General features: G+C 45.1%; 1 protein-coding gene across 3 annotated transcripts; it reads left to right on the top strand.

Moving 5' to 3' along the window:
• The first annotated feature begins 1,781 nt into the window (after positions 1 to 1,781).
• LOC109420370 (inactive rhomboid protein 1) lies at positions 1,782 to 14,051 on the top strand. Of its 3 annotated transcripts, none has more exons than XM_062860971.1 (7): positions 1,782 to 3,311; positions 3,717 to 4,796; positions 4,857 to 5,084; positions 12,337 to 12,675; positions 12,745 to 12,999; positions 13,066 to 13,323; positions 13,390 to 14,051. In XM_062860971.1, exons 1-7 carry the CDS (start codon positions 2,436 to 2,438, stop codon positions 13,882 to 13,884), a joined length of 3,531 nt encoding a protein of 1,176 aa, XP_062716955.1. In that variant the 5' UTR covers positions 1,782 to 2,435; the 3' UTR covers positions 13,885 to 14,051. The 3 variants fall into 3 exon arrangements, with proteins under 3 accessions (XP_062716955.1, XP_062716954.1, XP_019550253.3); XM_062860970.1 differs by having other exon boundaries at positions 3,702 to 4,796; XM_019694708.3 differs by having other exon boundaries at positions 1,784 to 4,796.
• The last annotated feature ends 4,026 nt before the right edge of the window (positions 14,052 to 18,077 follow it).

The following is an 18,077-nucleotide window of genomic DNA, read 5'->3' as shown; positions in this document are numbered from 1 at the left end:
CGCAAGTTATGCGCGGTCCCACGTATGCCACTGCATTTTTATATACAGTAATGTTCCGATTTTATCACGCCCTCCGCCCATCAGTCTTTTATTTTTCATTAATTTACTGTTACATTTGAGAACAAGTGTTTCCCCTCTTCTTAAAGATGAATGTTGAAGTCTTGTTTTGCAACGTTAAAAATATTGATAATGCGTACAGATTTTTAGAAATATTCTAAAGAATTTTTAAAAAGGGGCGTGATAAAATCGGAACAATACTGTATATAGATAGATCCCTTGAGTTACTTGAACTCCTTACTCGATTGTTAAATGAACCACCATTGCTAGTATTGAATTTAAAAAAAAATCCGAAAGGATTTAATTTCGAACAGCAAAACCACTTGTTTGCCGCATTTATAACACTCCAACACCGGACGCAACCAACCACCCCAAACTGATGATGATGATGATGATGGTTTCCATTCATTGTAGCACGGTACTAAGCCCGATAGCAATGGGCTGTCCATCCAATGTGATTTGATCAAGCAAAACATTATAATTATACAACCAAGATCATACAATTATATATAGTGCAAGCCATCGCATTGCCCCAATGAATGTGAAAAAGAAGAATCTGTCATTCTCCACATAGAAGTTATAATAAGAAGTTGGCATCTCCACTCTTCCCAACCATTATGTTTCGATTGACAGCTCTTATTCCCCTCCACTCCCAAAAATAGTTGTTTTATACCAAATGTTTTATAATAGGTAATGGTCTGGTTTTCAGTCTGATTAAAATATGGGATTAGATTATTTAAAAATTATACATCTCTTCACGACGTGTACTGTACATAGTATGCAGTAAAACGTCGGAAGTACTGAAACTATCATGGAGCAAACTCACCGGGTATTTCGCCTGAGTACTTCCAATAAACCTTTTAAACCTGTGTTGAGACGAAGAGTAACACGACGATTCTTCAGGCGCCATTAGCTTCAGGTGGAGCACCGCTGTTGCCGTCTATAATTCTCCCAGAATATAACGCTCGATGTACTCCGATTTTCCAATTCTTGAACCACTGGAAGACTTTTCTTGGCAAAGTTGGACAAAACAAAAGGTCTGCTTTCTGGTTCAGTCAATAAGAGCAGAAACACCAGCTGTGTCAGGTAACGGGCTGGTATGTGTCTAGCCGAAGCCAGATACTGCTTTCTCAATAAAGTCAATAACCGGTTCCAGGACAAATCGCACATGATCCGACGTCCGCCTGCGGTATTCTGCTCAGAAATCTCCATCCGTGCCGTGCCACTGTCTTTGAGATCCTTATTGAACCCTTTGACCATGGCGGGTCACCGTTTGATTCAACTCATCGGTCGAGGGGAAGCTCCAATTCTGGCAGAAGTCTTACAACATCCGATGCCCTTCCGTGGTGTAAATATTGCTCAGTAGTCCGTGCCGTGCAACCGTCCGTGGCGTCTTCATCCGGCCCGTCGTCCGTGCCCTTTGCCAAACCGCAGTTGGTTGTCCAAGTAAAAAGAAGGTCCGAGGATAATTTCGACGACGATATTTTCGTTTTTAATAAAATAACTGGAGAAAAATTGACAGGAAAGAAAAACAAAACCGTTCAACTTCAGTCAAGGCCTACTCCTGTCCAACCAACCACCCCAAACTGGGGCGAAAACTCACTTTCCGCGCGGCGAACAGCATCATGTGTCTTTTGTTGTTGTCGATACCAGCACGCGCAGCACGTGGCATGCGCAGAACTTATCCCCCCGTTTGTTATTTAGGGGGACTCGAATAATGGGAACGTTCTTCCTACGTAATATTTACTTGGCAAAGCAAGGACCAAGAAAGGATGTAGGGTCGGAGTCGGGAGAGCCTTGTTGTGATTCTCAGCACCAGCTGGCAACGTCAAATTTCATCGCTGCCAACACGATGATGAAAAAGAGTCCTGCACTGAGAGAGCCAAGTCGACTGTTGTATGCATAGTATCACAATACTGAAGGACTGCCCCTGTCTGCTGTTGCTGGCAGGCTATGGCTCCGGAGTGAGTGCAAAAAATCACGAGAGGAAGGACGTGAAGGAAAAAGGATTCATTAAGATTTATGTTCGTTTTCACATATCTTCAGAATTTAGGCTAATTGTGATATAAGCTGTTAAATTTCGTTAATCAATCGACGTCGCCCCAGCCGCTGGTCGCTGGAAAATGTTCGTAAAGTTAGATTCAAAACGGGTACCATAATGAAAGTAGTGAAAATTTTTCACGGCTCCCAATCCGTTCTGGGGTGTGTTTATTTTAGTGAGCTCAGCCATTTTGGAAAATGATTTTTCTTCGAATAAGTAGAAAGTCGTGAGCTGGAATTATTAGTGAAATTTTAGTCAATGGTGTGATTAGATGTGTAGGATAATCAAAAATTGCGCTGATGTATAAGTAGTATAATTATTCCAAGTGAGGATTGAAATGAGCAGAAGTCGTCGTTCTTCGTTCGGGCATAGCCACTATCAGCAGCAGTTCACTGTCACTTCAACTATCAACTACGGCGACGGGTTATGTGATAATGGAGCAAATGCGCCACAGAATGGGGCTCCATCTCCTTCGAGGTTCAGCGAATCGTCATATTCCAATTTGGGTACCCGTTTGACCGCATTTGTGACCCCTCCTAGTGGCGAGTGCTACCGAAATGATGAAAATTTGCGACCCTGCTGTATTCCACCACCATCCTCTACAGCACCACCACCATCGAGCGATCGATATTCCACTAGTTCAGCCCCCACATCTATTATCGCGTATCCTGATAACAGAAATGCACCGCATCATCGTTCAATGTCTCCCAGTTCCAGAACCCGCTATCCTGTTCCGGAACGGTTTCGCGACCCCCCGGCCCCCAAAACAGATCAGTTTGGAAATTACTTAATGAATAACCCTCCTTTGATGACCAGTTCAGAGAGCTACAATTATTTGACCTCGACTGTACATACTCCCGTTAAGCGTTACATTCCGACGCCACCCCCGCCGGAGAACTATCAGCAAGACATGGGTCTGGGTCCAACGTTGATGGCTGGTCTGATTGCTACGAAGGGAGGGATCAACATTATCAACCAATCAGCCCCAAGGACACCCGTTGTTAGCACACTACCATACCGCCTGAAAGTAGAGCCCAAGGTCCCGTCAGTACAACATTTGGCTGAAGATGCCACCGACCACTATGCTACTCCTCCGCGTGCAAGACCTGTTAAATGCCAACAACCGCTTTGTACTTTTACACAATCTGCAACACTTGGTCGACAACTGTGTCCAGGGGCCCCGGAATACTCAATGTTACGAACACCAACACCTGTAAGTATAATGAGTGAACCCATAAATGCAAACCCTACCGACGAAGAAAACTGCTACCACTGTAATAGTCTCCGTCGAGCCACCGGAGTTCACCAAACCACTCAAACATCCGGTCCAATTAGCCCTCAGCCACTGTCTATTTCATCTGTGTCGATGTCCGAAATGGAACGCCAATCCCCACTCAGCCCACCGTCGCTTGTGTCGCACACATCCTACTCCCATCAGCACCCTTTGGTGGCTCCCGGAGATGACGGCCGGAATGCATCCTCCCTAATAATATCCCAGTCACACACGCTCAATAGCTCGTGCAGCAATCCATCAATTATTATCCAGTACCAACAGCAACACATTCAGCATCAACAGATCCAACAGCAACCTCTCTATCAACAGCTTCAACAATTACAGCAGCAACACGCACAGCACCAGCAACAATCGCTGCCTCTACAGCAAATACCTACGCCTAGGCTTCAGCCGGATTCAACCCCGTCTACGCTTCAACGGAACACGCAACCACAAATGCGAACTCGACTTTCGCACAAACAACGTATAAAGGAATATCTACGGCGAAGTACTTCGCAGTTCTTCGGTGTGGATCAACTGAATGAAGACTACGAGCAGCAAAAGTGGGAGGATCGGCAAAAACGGTTGGCCATTCGAAGATTTGGACCCCTAAAAGAGGATGTCGTAGTGGGCCGGGTGAACGAAGTACACGCTGATGTGCTGAACGAACACAGCGATAGACCAGATGTGCTACCAGCCCAGAGTCAAGACGAACCGGAGACGGAACAAAATCGACGTCAGCGGTTCAACCCGTACTACCGACATGATGGCAGCGACGGCTTTCAAGTCGAACGGAAGCCATCAGTCTCGCAAATGATCGCAAATGGGTTCGTTTTCGTGGTGCAAAGCTTGCGAAATCGCATTCCTAGGAAACAGAAGCAATGGTCCAGGAGCTTTGCGCCTGCACACGTAGCGTTGAATAACGACGATAACGATTTGTGCGATGGATTGACTCCAATCCAGGAAGATGAGCTGTTCTTCGACATTCCAACGCTGAGCAACCAGCAACACGTGGAACACGATTTAGGGGCAGACGGTTCACGGCAGATTTACATGATCGATCCTAACCGTGCAACGGTAAGCAATGGTTGGATTACAAAATCGGCTGAGATTCAAATTCAACAACAGCGTCCCTCTCGTGGGAGGAATGCTCTCTACCAATACTATGGTCAACGCATAACGGCTCATATATTGGACAGTGTGTTAGACAACTCTCGACGCCCGTCTAGCCACAACATCAAACTACTCAGACCAGAATCGCTGGATGATCGCTACGATTATCGCCCATTTTTTACCTATTGGGTGAATACTACGCAGATATTGGTGCTGCTTCTTACTCTTCTGTGTTACGGTATAGGACCGATAGGGACGGGATACGAACCGAAAACTAGTCAAGTTCTTGTAACTAGCTTAAGTCTACAAATGGTGAGTGTTCGCCTACTGTTAATACATAGACAAATGAGTAATCGCTCCGGTTTCTTTCAGGTGACGCATTACGAGCAACAAAACATATGGATCGGCCTGAGAAGGGACGATCTTGTACATGTGGGGGCAAAGTATGCACCATGCATGCGCCGGGATACGAAGATAATGGAATTGATATCGAAAACGCGGAAACAGGAACGGGAAACGGCCTGCTGTATACGAAACGACGACTCCGGATGTGTTCAAAGCTCGCAAGCCGACTGCTCCGTCCGTGGACTGTGGCCAACGGTGAGTGTGGGTGATACCCAGGACATTATTCCTACATCTAATACAGTGCAGAACTGATCGTGGATCTACAAGACTTAACGAGAACTATCTGGATACCTACCTTAATGGTGACAGCGTCGCTTTGCGCTGAGCATATATTTTTTTCATCTAAACCTTGGGGGGATAATCTGCTCAACAGACACCTGAACAGGGAGGTCCAGGTAGTGTGGGGCTAAGAACGTCTTCAAAAACAAAACAAAAACCAACAAAATAACAAAAGTAAAAGCCAGCACCCTAAACATTTTTGACAGCTAACCAGCAATTTTTTTTTTCTGGTTTTTGCCATGCTGAAAGCATTCAGCAATACAGATTGCTGAATTTCAGCATAATTTCTGAAACATCATGCAATTTATGCCGATAGGGCACAAAGTTGTGCTGGGTCCCAGCAAAATATTGCTGAAAATTCAGCAAATCGTTTTGCTGGTTTTTGCTTTGCTGTAAGCGTTTGGAGTGAGAACTACTCTCTCCTCGACCCACTAAACAACATTCACATGACCGCCAAACCCTTCGTCTCTCCGAAACCACCTAGAAGGCATTGATTCAGAGAGTGGCTAGTGCACATCACACCCTTAAGGTTAGCTGCGTAGCCTGCAGCAACAAACATCGGTGACTCACTTTGGGGAGTCGACCAAGGTAGCACGCTGACGCTTATGCCGTTTTTCTTTTTGAACCTGGGTTGGAACTAGATTGGCGGAAAATGTGGCAACAAACAAACGTCAAAGAAACACAAACAAACTTTAGTACAAGCGAATCCGAAGCCGGGTTGGGGTTGAACTGTGATCTCATCCAGTTCCAACCCAGGTTGGAACTGGATCAAAAAGAAAGACGGCATTAGTCAGTTTCCCGAGTGGCCCTTGGCACTCCCTTTGTCCTTGGAGAGCAGGCAGGGTAAACCACCACGCCCAAGCCCAACTGTTCTGTAATCTAGAAATGATACTTGCGTGCAACGCGATTTGACCTGCAGAAGGCTCAGGCCCTATCAGTAAACACCAGAAAGAGTTGCTGACAGTGAGGCCTCCACCTGGTTCGGCCTGTATCGAGGACCCCTTTCTAACCGCGTGCTCGGATCCAACCCAGTAGACTGATGCCACGCTGAGCGTAAAGTAGAGCTCTATGTACTATGATTCATAATATACGTTTCTAGGGTAATTGTTCCCATCGTTGCGGTAGTACCTATTGTTGCGGTAATGGCAATTGAGCACTTTTTCGACTGAAATGTTACCAAAAGGTATTTTTAATAGATGTATGGTGCTTAAATTATGAGATTGCACCATTTGTTTGCTTAAGATTTGCCCAAAAACCTATTTTAAAAAAATATTTTCATAAATGTGTTTGCTGCTGTGTTCCTATTGTTGCGGTAGTGTTCCTAATGTTGCGGTATCCCATATGATTTCAATGGGATACCGCAACAATAGGAACAAAATACCGCAACATTAGGAACACATACCGCAACATTAGGAACACAATGATCTTTCAGATAAAAACGAATAAAATGCTCATAACAACATCAAAGTGGCAATATTTTGTTATTTTCCCGTAGATTAAGGATGGATTTTATTATTTTCAATTCAATCCATGTAAAAAGTTTGCTTGGGGCGATAGAATTGTGGTTTAAACATGAACCCAGCGCTTAACTCCTCCATGATCGGATCAATTACCCTACCTACATTTGATGTAACGCATGGTTGATGCGTTTGTTCCACACTCCGTTTACTAGTTCCCCAATGAGAACTGTCCACAACTTTAACATACTTATTTACTTCAACATCTTCACATTGATAAAGGTCCCATGGTCCACTGCACGAATTTCTGCTGGCCTGCTTACTCTCACACGAAATTTGACGTTTGAGCGGTGCCGACACCGCTCAAACGTCAAATTTCGTGTGAGAGTAAGCAGGCCAGCTGAAATTCGTGCAGTGGACCATTAGACGTGACAAATATTTGGCCAAACAAGCCCAACACAATGTGAATCATAGCAACCTTGGATAAATGTCGAACTTCAATGTCAAATATTTGGCAAAATGACAAACAGTATAATGGCACCTTAAGACTGAGTTCACAATTGTATGCCACACATTTCGCTTCGCTGCTGCCTCTCTCCAACCGTCGGAACGTCCTATACTCGTCTTAGGCATGGTACACTGATTACGTTAAACTAATAGCTCATTTCAGACCCCCTCCCTCCCCTTGTAACGCTTTTTGTATGAAAACTCAAAACTTTTTTTATGGATTGTAAAACGCTACGCTCCCCCCTATAGCGTTACGTAATATGTGTACAATGCCTTATCACTCACGATCTGGTCAGCCCACATTGTCCGATGTGCACCACACATTCGTATTTCTTGCCAGCATTCTTGCCAGGTTTCCGTCTGGTATTCTTGCAACATGCCCTGCCCACCGTATCCATCGAGCTTTGGCCATCTTCTGGATACTGGGTTCGCGTAGAGCGCATAAGCTCGTCGATCATTCTTTGCCTCCAGATCCCTGTCGCTCGAACACTAAGTACTCTAAGTCCTTCTCGACAAACCCGTGCACAAGGGAGGGGTTTTGCGGGTTAAACACCTCCCATTGCCGATGGTTCATATACGAGGCGCCCCTCCGCCTTTTACTGAAATTAGGAAAACCCTTTCCCCTTTCCCTGGTCGCCTTTTTCGTGCACGGGCCTGCTTTTCGAGCATATTCCATGTCTCATGTCCATAGACGTCCACCTCTTATTAGCTCTTAGTAGCGTTCTATGCATACCCAGGAAACCACTAAGCACTGTTATGAGCATTATAACGGTCATTAAACAACTTTTCGGTGCTAAAAAGCTCTATATAAGCATTCATAATGCTTATAGGCACTATAAACAGTAAGAACCAAAATAAACCCTGTAAGACTATATAAAGCCTACAAGCTGTAAAGAAGTTTGACAGTGCTGTCACAGGGCATGGAGCACATGCCGTTTATATCAATCAAAATTAATTTCTACCAAAACAAACTCAAGTCGGTCATGATATTAAACATCCATGTCGGACGACGGGATTGGCGGAAGGGGATCATTTTTGTTGTTGGAATGCAGCTCGGAATAGTGTTGTTAAATAGATAATGGAATCTTATTTTCTTGATTATTCCATTGTTTCAATCAAGACGAACTCCAGCTCATTTCCCTCCTCCTCTGAAACGTTTCCCGACCATTTATATAAATATTGCTTCTCCTGCATCAATTCCTGCATTCGTCACCACCAAGCTTACCACTGAATCATCGTCATCCCATATCATTTTGAACCGTCGAAATGCCCAAACTATTTTGTTTTTCATGATTTAAATACTAGTTTGATCACATCATTCCCATGGTGCATAGGTGGAGCAGATGGAAAAGGTAACGGACTTTTGAGCACGAACCCGGAGGACAACAGCTAGAATCTGGATGAAGTAGCAAAAAAGCAACTTCAATGTTCGCTTCCATTAAAGAAGTTAGAAAACAAAAACAGGAGATAAACAAAATGTTTTTTTTCCTTTTTTCTTTGTCTCACTTTTGACAACTTTCGCTCCAGATACTTGGTACGATATTTTGAAGTTGGCCGTATATCAGCCGAATAATTCGTCAAAAGTGGCATTCTGTAGACGGGAATATCTAAATCATATCTCAAATTGAACAGTTTTTGCTGTCATAGCTCGATGTGATTTTGATGTGTTATTCAAAAATCTAATGAATATCGCACGAATAACTCAAAGTGTTATGATATCAGTTTTTGTTCTTGTCAAAATAGCTGAAAATTTATACATAATAACGGTTTTAGCTCTTCTACACGATATGGAACACATATACCCATAGAGATGGCTCAATGTTAGTGAAATGCGATACAAACAAACTGGCCTTATCATTTCTCCCTCATTTCTTGACTCTCAATGCCTGCGTTCTCTGCACTATGTATGTGTTCATCGAAGTGCTGCTTCCACCTTTCCATCGCATCTTGTGGAGCTGTCACGAAGCTCCCGTCCATATTTCGGCACATTTCAGCTCGCGGCATGAAACCATTGCGGAATGCGTTAAGCTACTTGCAGAACTTCCGTGTTTCTTGAGAACGGTGTCCGCTGTGGTGATCTCCAGGTATAACGTTTTAAGAGATGTTGTTTTGGGAAAAGGTACCATGTTCTTGGAAGCGGCTTCATGTTCTTGGAAGCCGATGTCCATTTCTTCGTTCTCAGCTGAATATGGTTTCAGCTTGTCGTACTTCTGGCATGCGCGTACTAGGTTCGAGCGCAGCGCATCGCAGCCTTGTTTTTTTCGCTTCACTATATTAATTTCTCTATATAGTTGATACAACTCATATGGCGCTGTCAAATGCCGTCCTTAAGTTTACCGCTGTGTATTGTTATCAGCATTTTACGTTCGAAGACTCCAAAGGCTCTTCGATTAACTTCTCTCAGTCTACGGGACTTCTGCTAGTTTCACAGATCGAAAAAGGCTAGAATCGCAGCCGCAATCTGTCTTCTTACCTCGCGGGTAACATCATTTCCGCACGTCACGAGAGTATCAAGACAAGATCGTTCGCTACATCAAACTTTTCACCACTTTGTCACCACTACCATGGCCGGACCGACGTTGACCGCCAGCAATTTTGTACTTGGTCTTGGTGGAGTCCTATGTAAGTCCTATGCTCGCAGTCTCCCACTTAAAAGTCATGAACGCCACTTCCCCGACCCGACAGTCAATCTCGATGATGTCGATTTCGTCCACGAAGCCCAGGAGCATATGCGACCACGTCACAACGGTTCCGCCGCTAAGGAGCTATAATAAACAGTGAGTTCGTAAGAGCATCGCCCTGTTTAAGTCCGTCTCAGGTTACGAACGATGGTAACATTTCCACCGCAACCCGTACATTTGATTTCGATCCTTCAAGCGTCGCACGAATTAGTCTAATCAGCTTCGTCGGAAAACCATAACTCATTCTTCTTCACTGGATCGTACGCCGCCTTGAAATCAATGAACAGATAGGGTGCCTGTACCAGTTATCGCACAACCTAAGCAAAACTATTTCTACAAAAAAAAGAAGACCGACGAATGTCATCGATATGTCTAATGATAGATTAGTTTTCATACTTTACAGGAAAAATATAGAAACCGAGCCAAAACTACCCAAGTAACCACGCGGCACTATAAATCACATGAAGGTGAATATAATGCTATTAAGGAGCTGACACGCTATAAATTGACCGCTTAATAGCCCTGTGAGCCAAAAGTGGCGAAATATAGTGCTAATGGTTACTAGGGTACTTTTATTATTTATTACGGCGTGTGCCAAATGATAGGAACCCAGTACCAGTTACCAGGAAAATGAATTATTTCTATCACAATTTTCGCAAATTGTGAAGTTTGAATGATTTAGCCTTTACAACAGAAGCTGGACAAAATCTTATTCGCTAAGTTGAGACGTGTAGTTCGCTTACTCCAGTCCATGCCCTTTCTTATATAGAGGGCAGTTCTTCCTCTTTCTATAACTTTAATATAATAAATTTAAAGAGTTGATGCTGCTCACTACCGTGCTTGAGAAGCTCGGTCGGGAGTTCGTCCTTCCCAGCAGTCTTATTACACTAGTTTACAGCATTTTTGAACTCGGTAAGCTGATGATCGTTTTTGGTGTAGAATCATGCCCTGAGTTCGAAAACGCGAAGGAAAAAAATTACAGTAGAGCGGAAATTTTTTCGACTTTCCATACAAGGTTGATGATTTGAAATCGATTTTTGTTCTATTTTTAAGCAAAGACGCTCACTTCACACATCTCATTCTCCGTAATCAATGCTCCGATTGAGCTGAATTTTTTACTGTAACTCACCTACGTATGATATGTCAAATGAACGTCGAGAAAGAATTTTTAAATTGTTTTTTTCTTATTGAAAAAAATATATTTCTTCATAATTTTTTGGAAATTTTGCTAAAATTTAAGGAGATCGTCCCCAAAACTCGCCAATATCTTGATTTTGATCAACCTGACGCAAAACCTGCATTCAGATGATCGAAGGGTATTATATTCAGCTTTTAATTTATGGAAAAAGATTTAAAATTGGTTGAACAATACGCAAGATATTTCAATTTTATTAAATTCCATATTTTAAAAAGTTGTAAAACTCGATATTGAGTTAAAACTCAAAAACTGGTCTACTTTAATTTTTTTGAAGCACGGTTTCGAAATCAGCGCTAAATTATGCTTCAAAAATTTTGGTCGTTGATAGAAGTTCATGACTTTTGTTTTATTTTGTAAACTAGTGTTATTCGTCAACCCTCTTAATGGCTGTCTTGACCTCGTCTAGCATTGGAAATTCAACAGCCTGTACGTCATTAATTCTAATTCTATCTGCCACTCTTCCATTCTTTATTACACCAACAAAGCTAGCCATGAAAATGTTTGACATTTCTCAGGTCATTTTGACAGACCACACACATGCATGAAAACGACGGATAACATCTTCTACTTTATCGATCTTGTTGCCGTCCTTTTCATGCTCATGTTACACCTGTCAAAATGACCTGAGATTTGTCAGTCATTTTGAGGATAGGTTAGTTGGTGTAATAAAGAATTCCCACCGTTCAACAATTCCTCGAAATGCTATCTCCTCCTGGCAGCCACCATTGTTTTGTCTGTCAGCAAGTTTCCACCACAGTCGTTGCACGAGACGGAGAAAAACTAAGGAAAAGGCGCTGTTTTTCTCCGCACACCATTTTGTAAAACCTCCGCATATCATTCTGTTCCATACTCTCTTGCAGCTGAACAATCATATTTACCTCATGCTCTTTTCTGTTTGGGGTGGATTCGTTTTTTCGGCTATTCTTTATTGCATATATCGCTCTTTGTTCTGCCGGGTCCCGCCTCTTTATGATACTCTCAAAATACTCGTTTCTAGATCGTCTTTGAGCAGTGCCTATCACTCCCCGCGCTGAGCTCCTTGGATAGCATGTGTTGAGAATAGAGTTCGTCCAGCTTCTGCTTCCAGATCCTTCCTGGTCATTGCACATTACGAACTCTGGCACAGTATTGTGTCGCGCATGATTTACAGTTGCATAAAACCTCCACATATCGTTCCTTCCTATGATATTCTGCGTTTTATAAATCAAACTCTCTTTGTGTTATCGTTTTTTTTGGTTTATTTAAGTTTCTATTCTGGTCATCATGTACCGTACCACTTTTTGTTGAGCCGCAGCTATGAGGATATCGTTCTTCTATCATTTCAGACTATTTCAACGTGGAAGAAGTGGTCACCGGGAGATTCGGGCCCAGGCGGAAGAATATCCGGTAGCGTTTGCGGCCTAGATCCGAAATATTGCGAAGCTCCGGCCTCGATCGCACCGCACGAGTGGCCCGACGACATAACAAAGTGGCCAATATGCAGAAGAAACAATCAAGTTTCTCAGAAGTTTCGCATGAAGGATCACACCGCCGAGCACATGGTGTGCGAGGTAATCGGGCACCCGTGCTGCATGGGGATAACGGGAGAATGTCGTATCACCACTAGGGAATATTGCGACTTTGTGCGGGGATACTTTCACGAGGAAGCCTCGCTGTGTTCACAGGTAAAATTTGTTTATTTTCGTTATTCGTGATTTCCTACAGTACAGCTCTTCAATTCAATCATTTTTCAGGTTTCTTGTCTGAATGATGTATGCGGAATGTTTCCATTCATCGGAACTGACATGCCAGATCAGTTCTACAGGCTGTTCACATCACTGTACCTTCATGCAGGTATTTTGCATATTTTGCTTACCCTTGCCTTCCAATACATTCTGCTGGCGGATTTGGAGCGACTGTTGGGATCTCTCCGTACGGCCATACTGTACATTGGTTCCGGCATTGCTGGTAACCTGACGAGTGCAATATTCGTACCGTACCGACCTGAGGTAGGGTTTTCTACAACACGAATAAACTCAGGCATTTTGGTTAAACTTTTCTAAACGCTCTTCCAGGTCGGACCACTGCCATCACTAGCGGGGATTATCTCGTCGCTCCTGACGTTGCTGATTCTATGCCACTGGCGTAATCTAAAGCGACCCCACATAGCTTTGCTCAAAGTAGTCATCGTAGGCGTTCTAGTATTCGGCACGGGAGTAATTCAATGGCAGCAGAACTTTACCGGATTGATATCCGGGCTGATCTTTGGATCGACGTTCACGCTAGCTCTCACGCCGTACCTTCATGTGAGGAAACATACTAGAAAAAGAAAGGTAATTAGGCAACATCCACCCATCTTTCAGTGAACTAACATTCAAAATTCCATCTTCAAATTGCAGATAAACCTGATCTGGACGTGTTGCGTGCTTCAGTTCGTACTCTACATGTTTATGTTCCTTGCGTTCTATCTATTCCCCTCGCCATTCTCGCTCAACTTTGTGGACGGTAATCAAATTTCCAGTATCAACGACAACGGTGGTCTACACGATAGCTTCAATCCTTACGATACTTTCAACTACTTCAACAATAAAAATAGTGATAGAGGAGGTTCCGCCGACAACGGTGCTGGGGGAGGTCAAACTCCAAACGGCCATCGCGAGTACGACAGAGGCGGTGGCGGTGGCGGAGGTCGAGGCGACAACGGAGGCCGATACGGAAATGGAGGTGCTATCAGCATGTCTGGCGGAACAATCAAGAATATTAACCCGAAATACAATAATATGCATAGCAGCAGCAGCAGCAGCAGTAACGTAAATCTTAACGCTAAAACTAATACTTTTAAAGAGGTAGCTATATGTGAAAAGGGACAGTGCAATCTGCGTCCAAACGCATGACGTCGATGTGTTTTATGGTTTATTCCGTTGCAGTTGGTTTACGTTTTTTTCATTCTGGCCATTATAACTGTAACGTTACTCGATAACGAATATATACTGATATACTATATATACTATAAATAAAGAAAACAGAAAAACGGCAAGTAAACGTCAGATTTGGTGGAGAATTGGCTTTGTGTATTTCACATTATTCGAACTATCTGCTCTACTCTACACTACTATTTTTAATATTTTTTTTATTATTTGTCTTTATTCTTGGTAGACTTTTTATAATAGAAACTAAATCTTTGCGAAGTGTGGTTTAACAAAATCGGACAGTTTTAAATTATAAATTGGGACAGATGGGTAACTCTCGCTGAGACCGTCCCACTATTTACACCATGTCTTCGAAAATGTTTAATGTGGCGATTTTCTGAAAGTCCTCCCCAAAAAAGTAAGGAAAATGCATTTGGTTAATCAAATAGGTGGACCCCCCGTTAGTTAGAGCCACAAGCATTTTGGCGGACCCCTCGATTTTTGTCAATTGTTGGTTCATTTAAACCGTTATAACTCGAAAGTTTCGCCAGAAACCACCTAAAAACTATATGTTGTTGAAAAGAGAGAAGATAGGGCTACTATTTACAGTTATAAAAAGTTGGGTCGGCCATATTGATTTTGGTCGCCATCTTGGATTTTTATACCAAAACTGTTTTTTCACCATGTTGGCAACCACCGATTTTCAAAATTATTGAGTCAATCGAAAGCGGGGACATTTTTACACAACATATCAAAAATTTAGGGCACGGTAAAGGCTGGGTATGCTGCGCAATTCAGATCCCATTGTGATCCACTAGCCTCTGCCCAGCAACTCCTATCCCTACCTCCACGCGGTACCGGCCGGAAACTATGAGCAACCTTAGGGAAGATCGGGTAACCAACCCCGGTGGGACCTTTGGTCGTAGGCTGACAGGGAAGGGGGGGTTTGCTTCGGCAAACCTGAGCGTCTGTTCTCCAGGAGGAGCGGCTCACAACAGCGTCTGATCCCCATGTTAGGGGCGGCTGATCTACGTCCGAGTGCCAGGGAAGGACTCTAAGCTCAACTGTGCACTATGGTCCTCCGGAAAGTAGGGGGTTGGTGTCAGGCCCTACGAGCCAGCCGTAAAAAACCATTGTAACGGAAAATCAGCAACAGAATAATACGAACCGAGACCAACGGCAACGACCCCAGCGAACAAAAAGGACTTGCGATTGGAAACTCGGTACGTGGAACTGCCGATCTCTCAACCTCATTGGGAGCACCCGCATACTCGCCGATCTACTGAAGGACCGCGGGTTCGGCATCGTAGCGCTGCAGGAGGTGTGTTGGACAGGATCCATGGTGCGAACGTTTAGAGGTAATCATACCATCTACCAGAGTTGCGGCAACACACGTGAGCTGGGAACAGCTTTCATCGTGATGGGTGATATGCAGAGGCGCGTGATCGGTTGGTGGCCGATCGACGAAAGAATGTGCAGGTTGAGGATCAAGGGCCGATTCTTCAACTTCAGCATAATAAACGTGCATAGCCCACACTCCGGAAGTACTGATGATGACAAGGACGCATTTTACGCGCAGCTCGAACGCGAGTACGACCGCTGCCCAAGCCACGACGTCAAGATCATCATAGGAGATTTGAACGCTCAGGTAGGCCAGGAGGAGGAATTCAGACCGACGATTGGTAAGTTTAGCGCCCACCAGCAAACGAACGAAAACGGCCTACGACTCATTGATTTCGCCGCCTCCAAAAATATGGCCATACGTAGCACCTTTTTCCAACACAGCCTCCCTTATCGTTACACCTGGAGATCACCACAGCAGACGGAATCTCAAATCGACCACGTTCTGATTGACGGACGGCACTTCTCCGACATTATCGACGTCAGGACCTATCGTGGCGCCAATATCGACTCCGACCACTATCTGGTGATGGTCAAACTGCGCCCAAAACTCTCCGTCATCAACAATGTACGGTACCGGCGACCGCCACGGTACAACCTAGAGCGACTGAAGCAACCGGATGTCGCCTCAGCATACGCGCAGAATCTCGAAGCCGCGTTGCCAGACGAGGGCGAGCTCGATGAGGCCCCTCTAGAGGACTGCTGGAGTACAGTGAAAGCAGCCATCAACGACGCAGCCGAGAGCACCATCGGGTACGTGGAACGGAATCGACGAAACGAATGGTTCGACGAAGAGTGCAGAACGGTTTTGGAGGAGAAGAACGCTGCGAGGGCGGTAATGCTGCAGCAAGGGACTCTACAGAACGTGGAACGTTACAAACAGAAGCGGAAACAGCAGACCCGCCTCTTTCGGGAGAAAAAGCGCCGCCTGGAAGAAGCGGAGTGTGAAGAAATGGAACTGCTGTGCCGTTCCCAAGAAACACGGAAGTTCTATCAGAAACTCAACGCATCCCGCAACGGCTTCGTGCCGCGAGCCGAAATATGCAGGGATAAAGACGGAGGCCTCTTGACGGACGGACGTGAGGTGATCGAGAGGTGGAAGCAGCACTTCGATCAGCACCTGAACGGCGTGGAGAACGTAGGCACGGGAGCCCACGGCAACGGAAGGAACGATGACGCCAGTGCAGCGGAGGACGGAAATGAACCAACTCCCACGCTGAGGGAAGTTAAGGATGCCATTCACCAGCTCAAAACCAACAAAGCAGCTGGTAAGGATGGTATCGCAGCTGAACTCATCAAGATGGGCCCAGAAAAGTTGGCCACCTGTCTGCATCGGCTGATAGTCAGGATCTGGGAAACCGAACAGCTACCGGAGGAGTGGAAAGAAGGGGTAATCTGCCCCATTCACAAGAAAGGCGACCATTTGGAATGTGAGAACTTCAGGGCGATCACTATTTTGAATGCTGCCTACAAAGTGCTATCCCAGATCATCTTCCGTCGTCTGTCACCTAAAACAAATGAGTTCGTGGGAAGTTATCAAGCCGGCTTTATCGACGGCCGGTCGACAACGGACCAGATCTTTACCGTACGGCAAATCCTCCAGAAATGCCGTGAATACCAGGTCCCAACGCACCACCTGTTCATCGACTTCAAAGCGGCATACGATAGTATCGACCGCGCAGAGCTATGGAGAATCATGGACGAAAACGGCTTTCCTGGGAAGCTGACTAGACTGATTAAAGCAACGATGGACGGTGTGCAAAACTGCGTAAGGGTTTCGGGTGAACTATCCAGTTCATTCGTATCTCGCCGGGGACTGCGACAAGGTGACGGACTCTCATGTCTACTCTTCAACATCGCGCTGGAAGGTGTGATGCGACGAGCCGGGCTCAACAGCCGGGGAACGATTTTCACAAAATCCGGTCAATTTGTGTGCTTTGCGGACGACATGGACATTATCGCTAGAACATTTGGAACGGTGGCAGAACTGTACACCCGCCTGAAACGCGAAGCAGCAAAGGTCGGACTGGTGGTGAATGCCTCAAAAACAAAGTACATGCTGGTAGGCGGAACCGAACACGACCGGATCCGTCTGGGTAGTAATGTTACGATAGACGGGGATACTTTCGAGGTGGTGGAGGAATTCGTCTACCTCGGATCCTTACTGACGGCTGACAACAACGTGAGCCGTGAAATTCGGAGGCGCATCATCAGCGGAAGTCGGGCCTACTACGGGCTCCAGAAGAAACTGCGGTCGAAAAAGATTCACCCACGCACCAAATGCACCATGTACAAAACGTTAATAAGACCGGTAATCCTCTACGGGCACGAGACATGGACCATGCTCGAGGAGGACCTACAAGCACTCGGAGTTTTCGAGCGACGCGTGCTAAGAACGATCTTCGGCGGTGTGCAGGAGAACGGTGTGTGGCGGAGAAGGATGAACCACGAGCTCGCTGCACTTTACGGCGAACCCAGCATCCAGAAGGTGGCCAAAGCCGGAAGGATACGGTGGGCAGGGCATGTTGCAAGAATGCCGGACAACAACCCTGCAAAGCTGGTGTTTGCAACGGATCCGGTTGGCACAAGAAGGCGTGGAGCGCAGAGAGCACGATGGGCGGACCAGGTGGAGCGTGACTTGGCGAGCATTGGGCGTGACCGAGGATGGAGAGCGGCAGCCACAAACCGAGTATTGTGGCGTACTATTGTTGATTATGTCTTGTCTTAATGATGTGGAACAAATAAATGTATGTATGTATCAAAAATTTAGAGATGTA

This window comes from Aedes albopictus, chromosome 3, assembly GCF_035046485.1.
Source record: "Aedes albopictus strain Foshan chromosome 3, AalbF5, whole genome shotgun sequence".
Taxonomy (NCBI): Eukaryota; Metazoa; Arthropoda; class Insecta; order Diptera; family Culicidae; genus Aedes; species Aedes albopictus.
This window is presented reverse-complemented; position numbering and strand designations above follow the sequence as displayed.

What these genes read in the sequence shown, in the direction of transcription:
- LOC109420370 (XM_019694708.3), top strand. Translation starts at nt 2,436, where the DNA reads ATGAGCAGAAGTCGTCGTTCTTCGTTCGGGCATAGCCACTATCAGCAG. An exon ending in TCCGTGGACTGTGGCCAACG is followed by an intron (nt 5,085 to 12,336) that starts GTGAGTGTGGGT and finishes CTATCATTTCAG; the next exon opens with ACTATTTCAACGTGGAAGAA. An exon ending in AAGCCTCGCTGTGTTCACAG is followed by an intron (nt 12,676 to 12,744) that starts GTAAAATTTGTT and finishes ATCATTTTTCAG; the next exon opens with GTTTCTTGTCTGAATGATGT.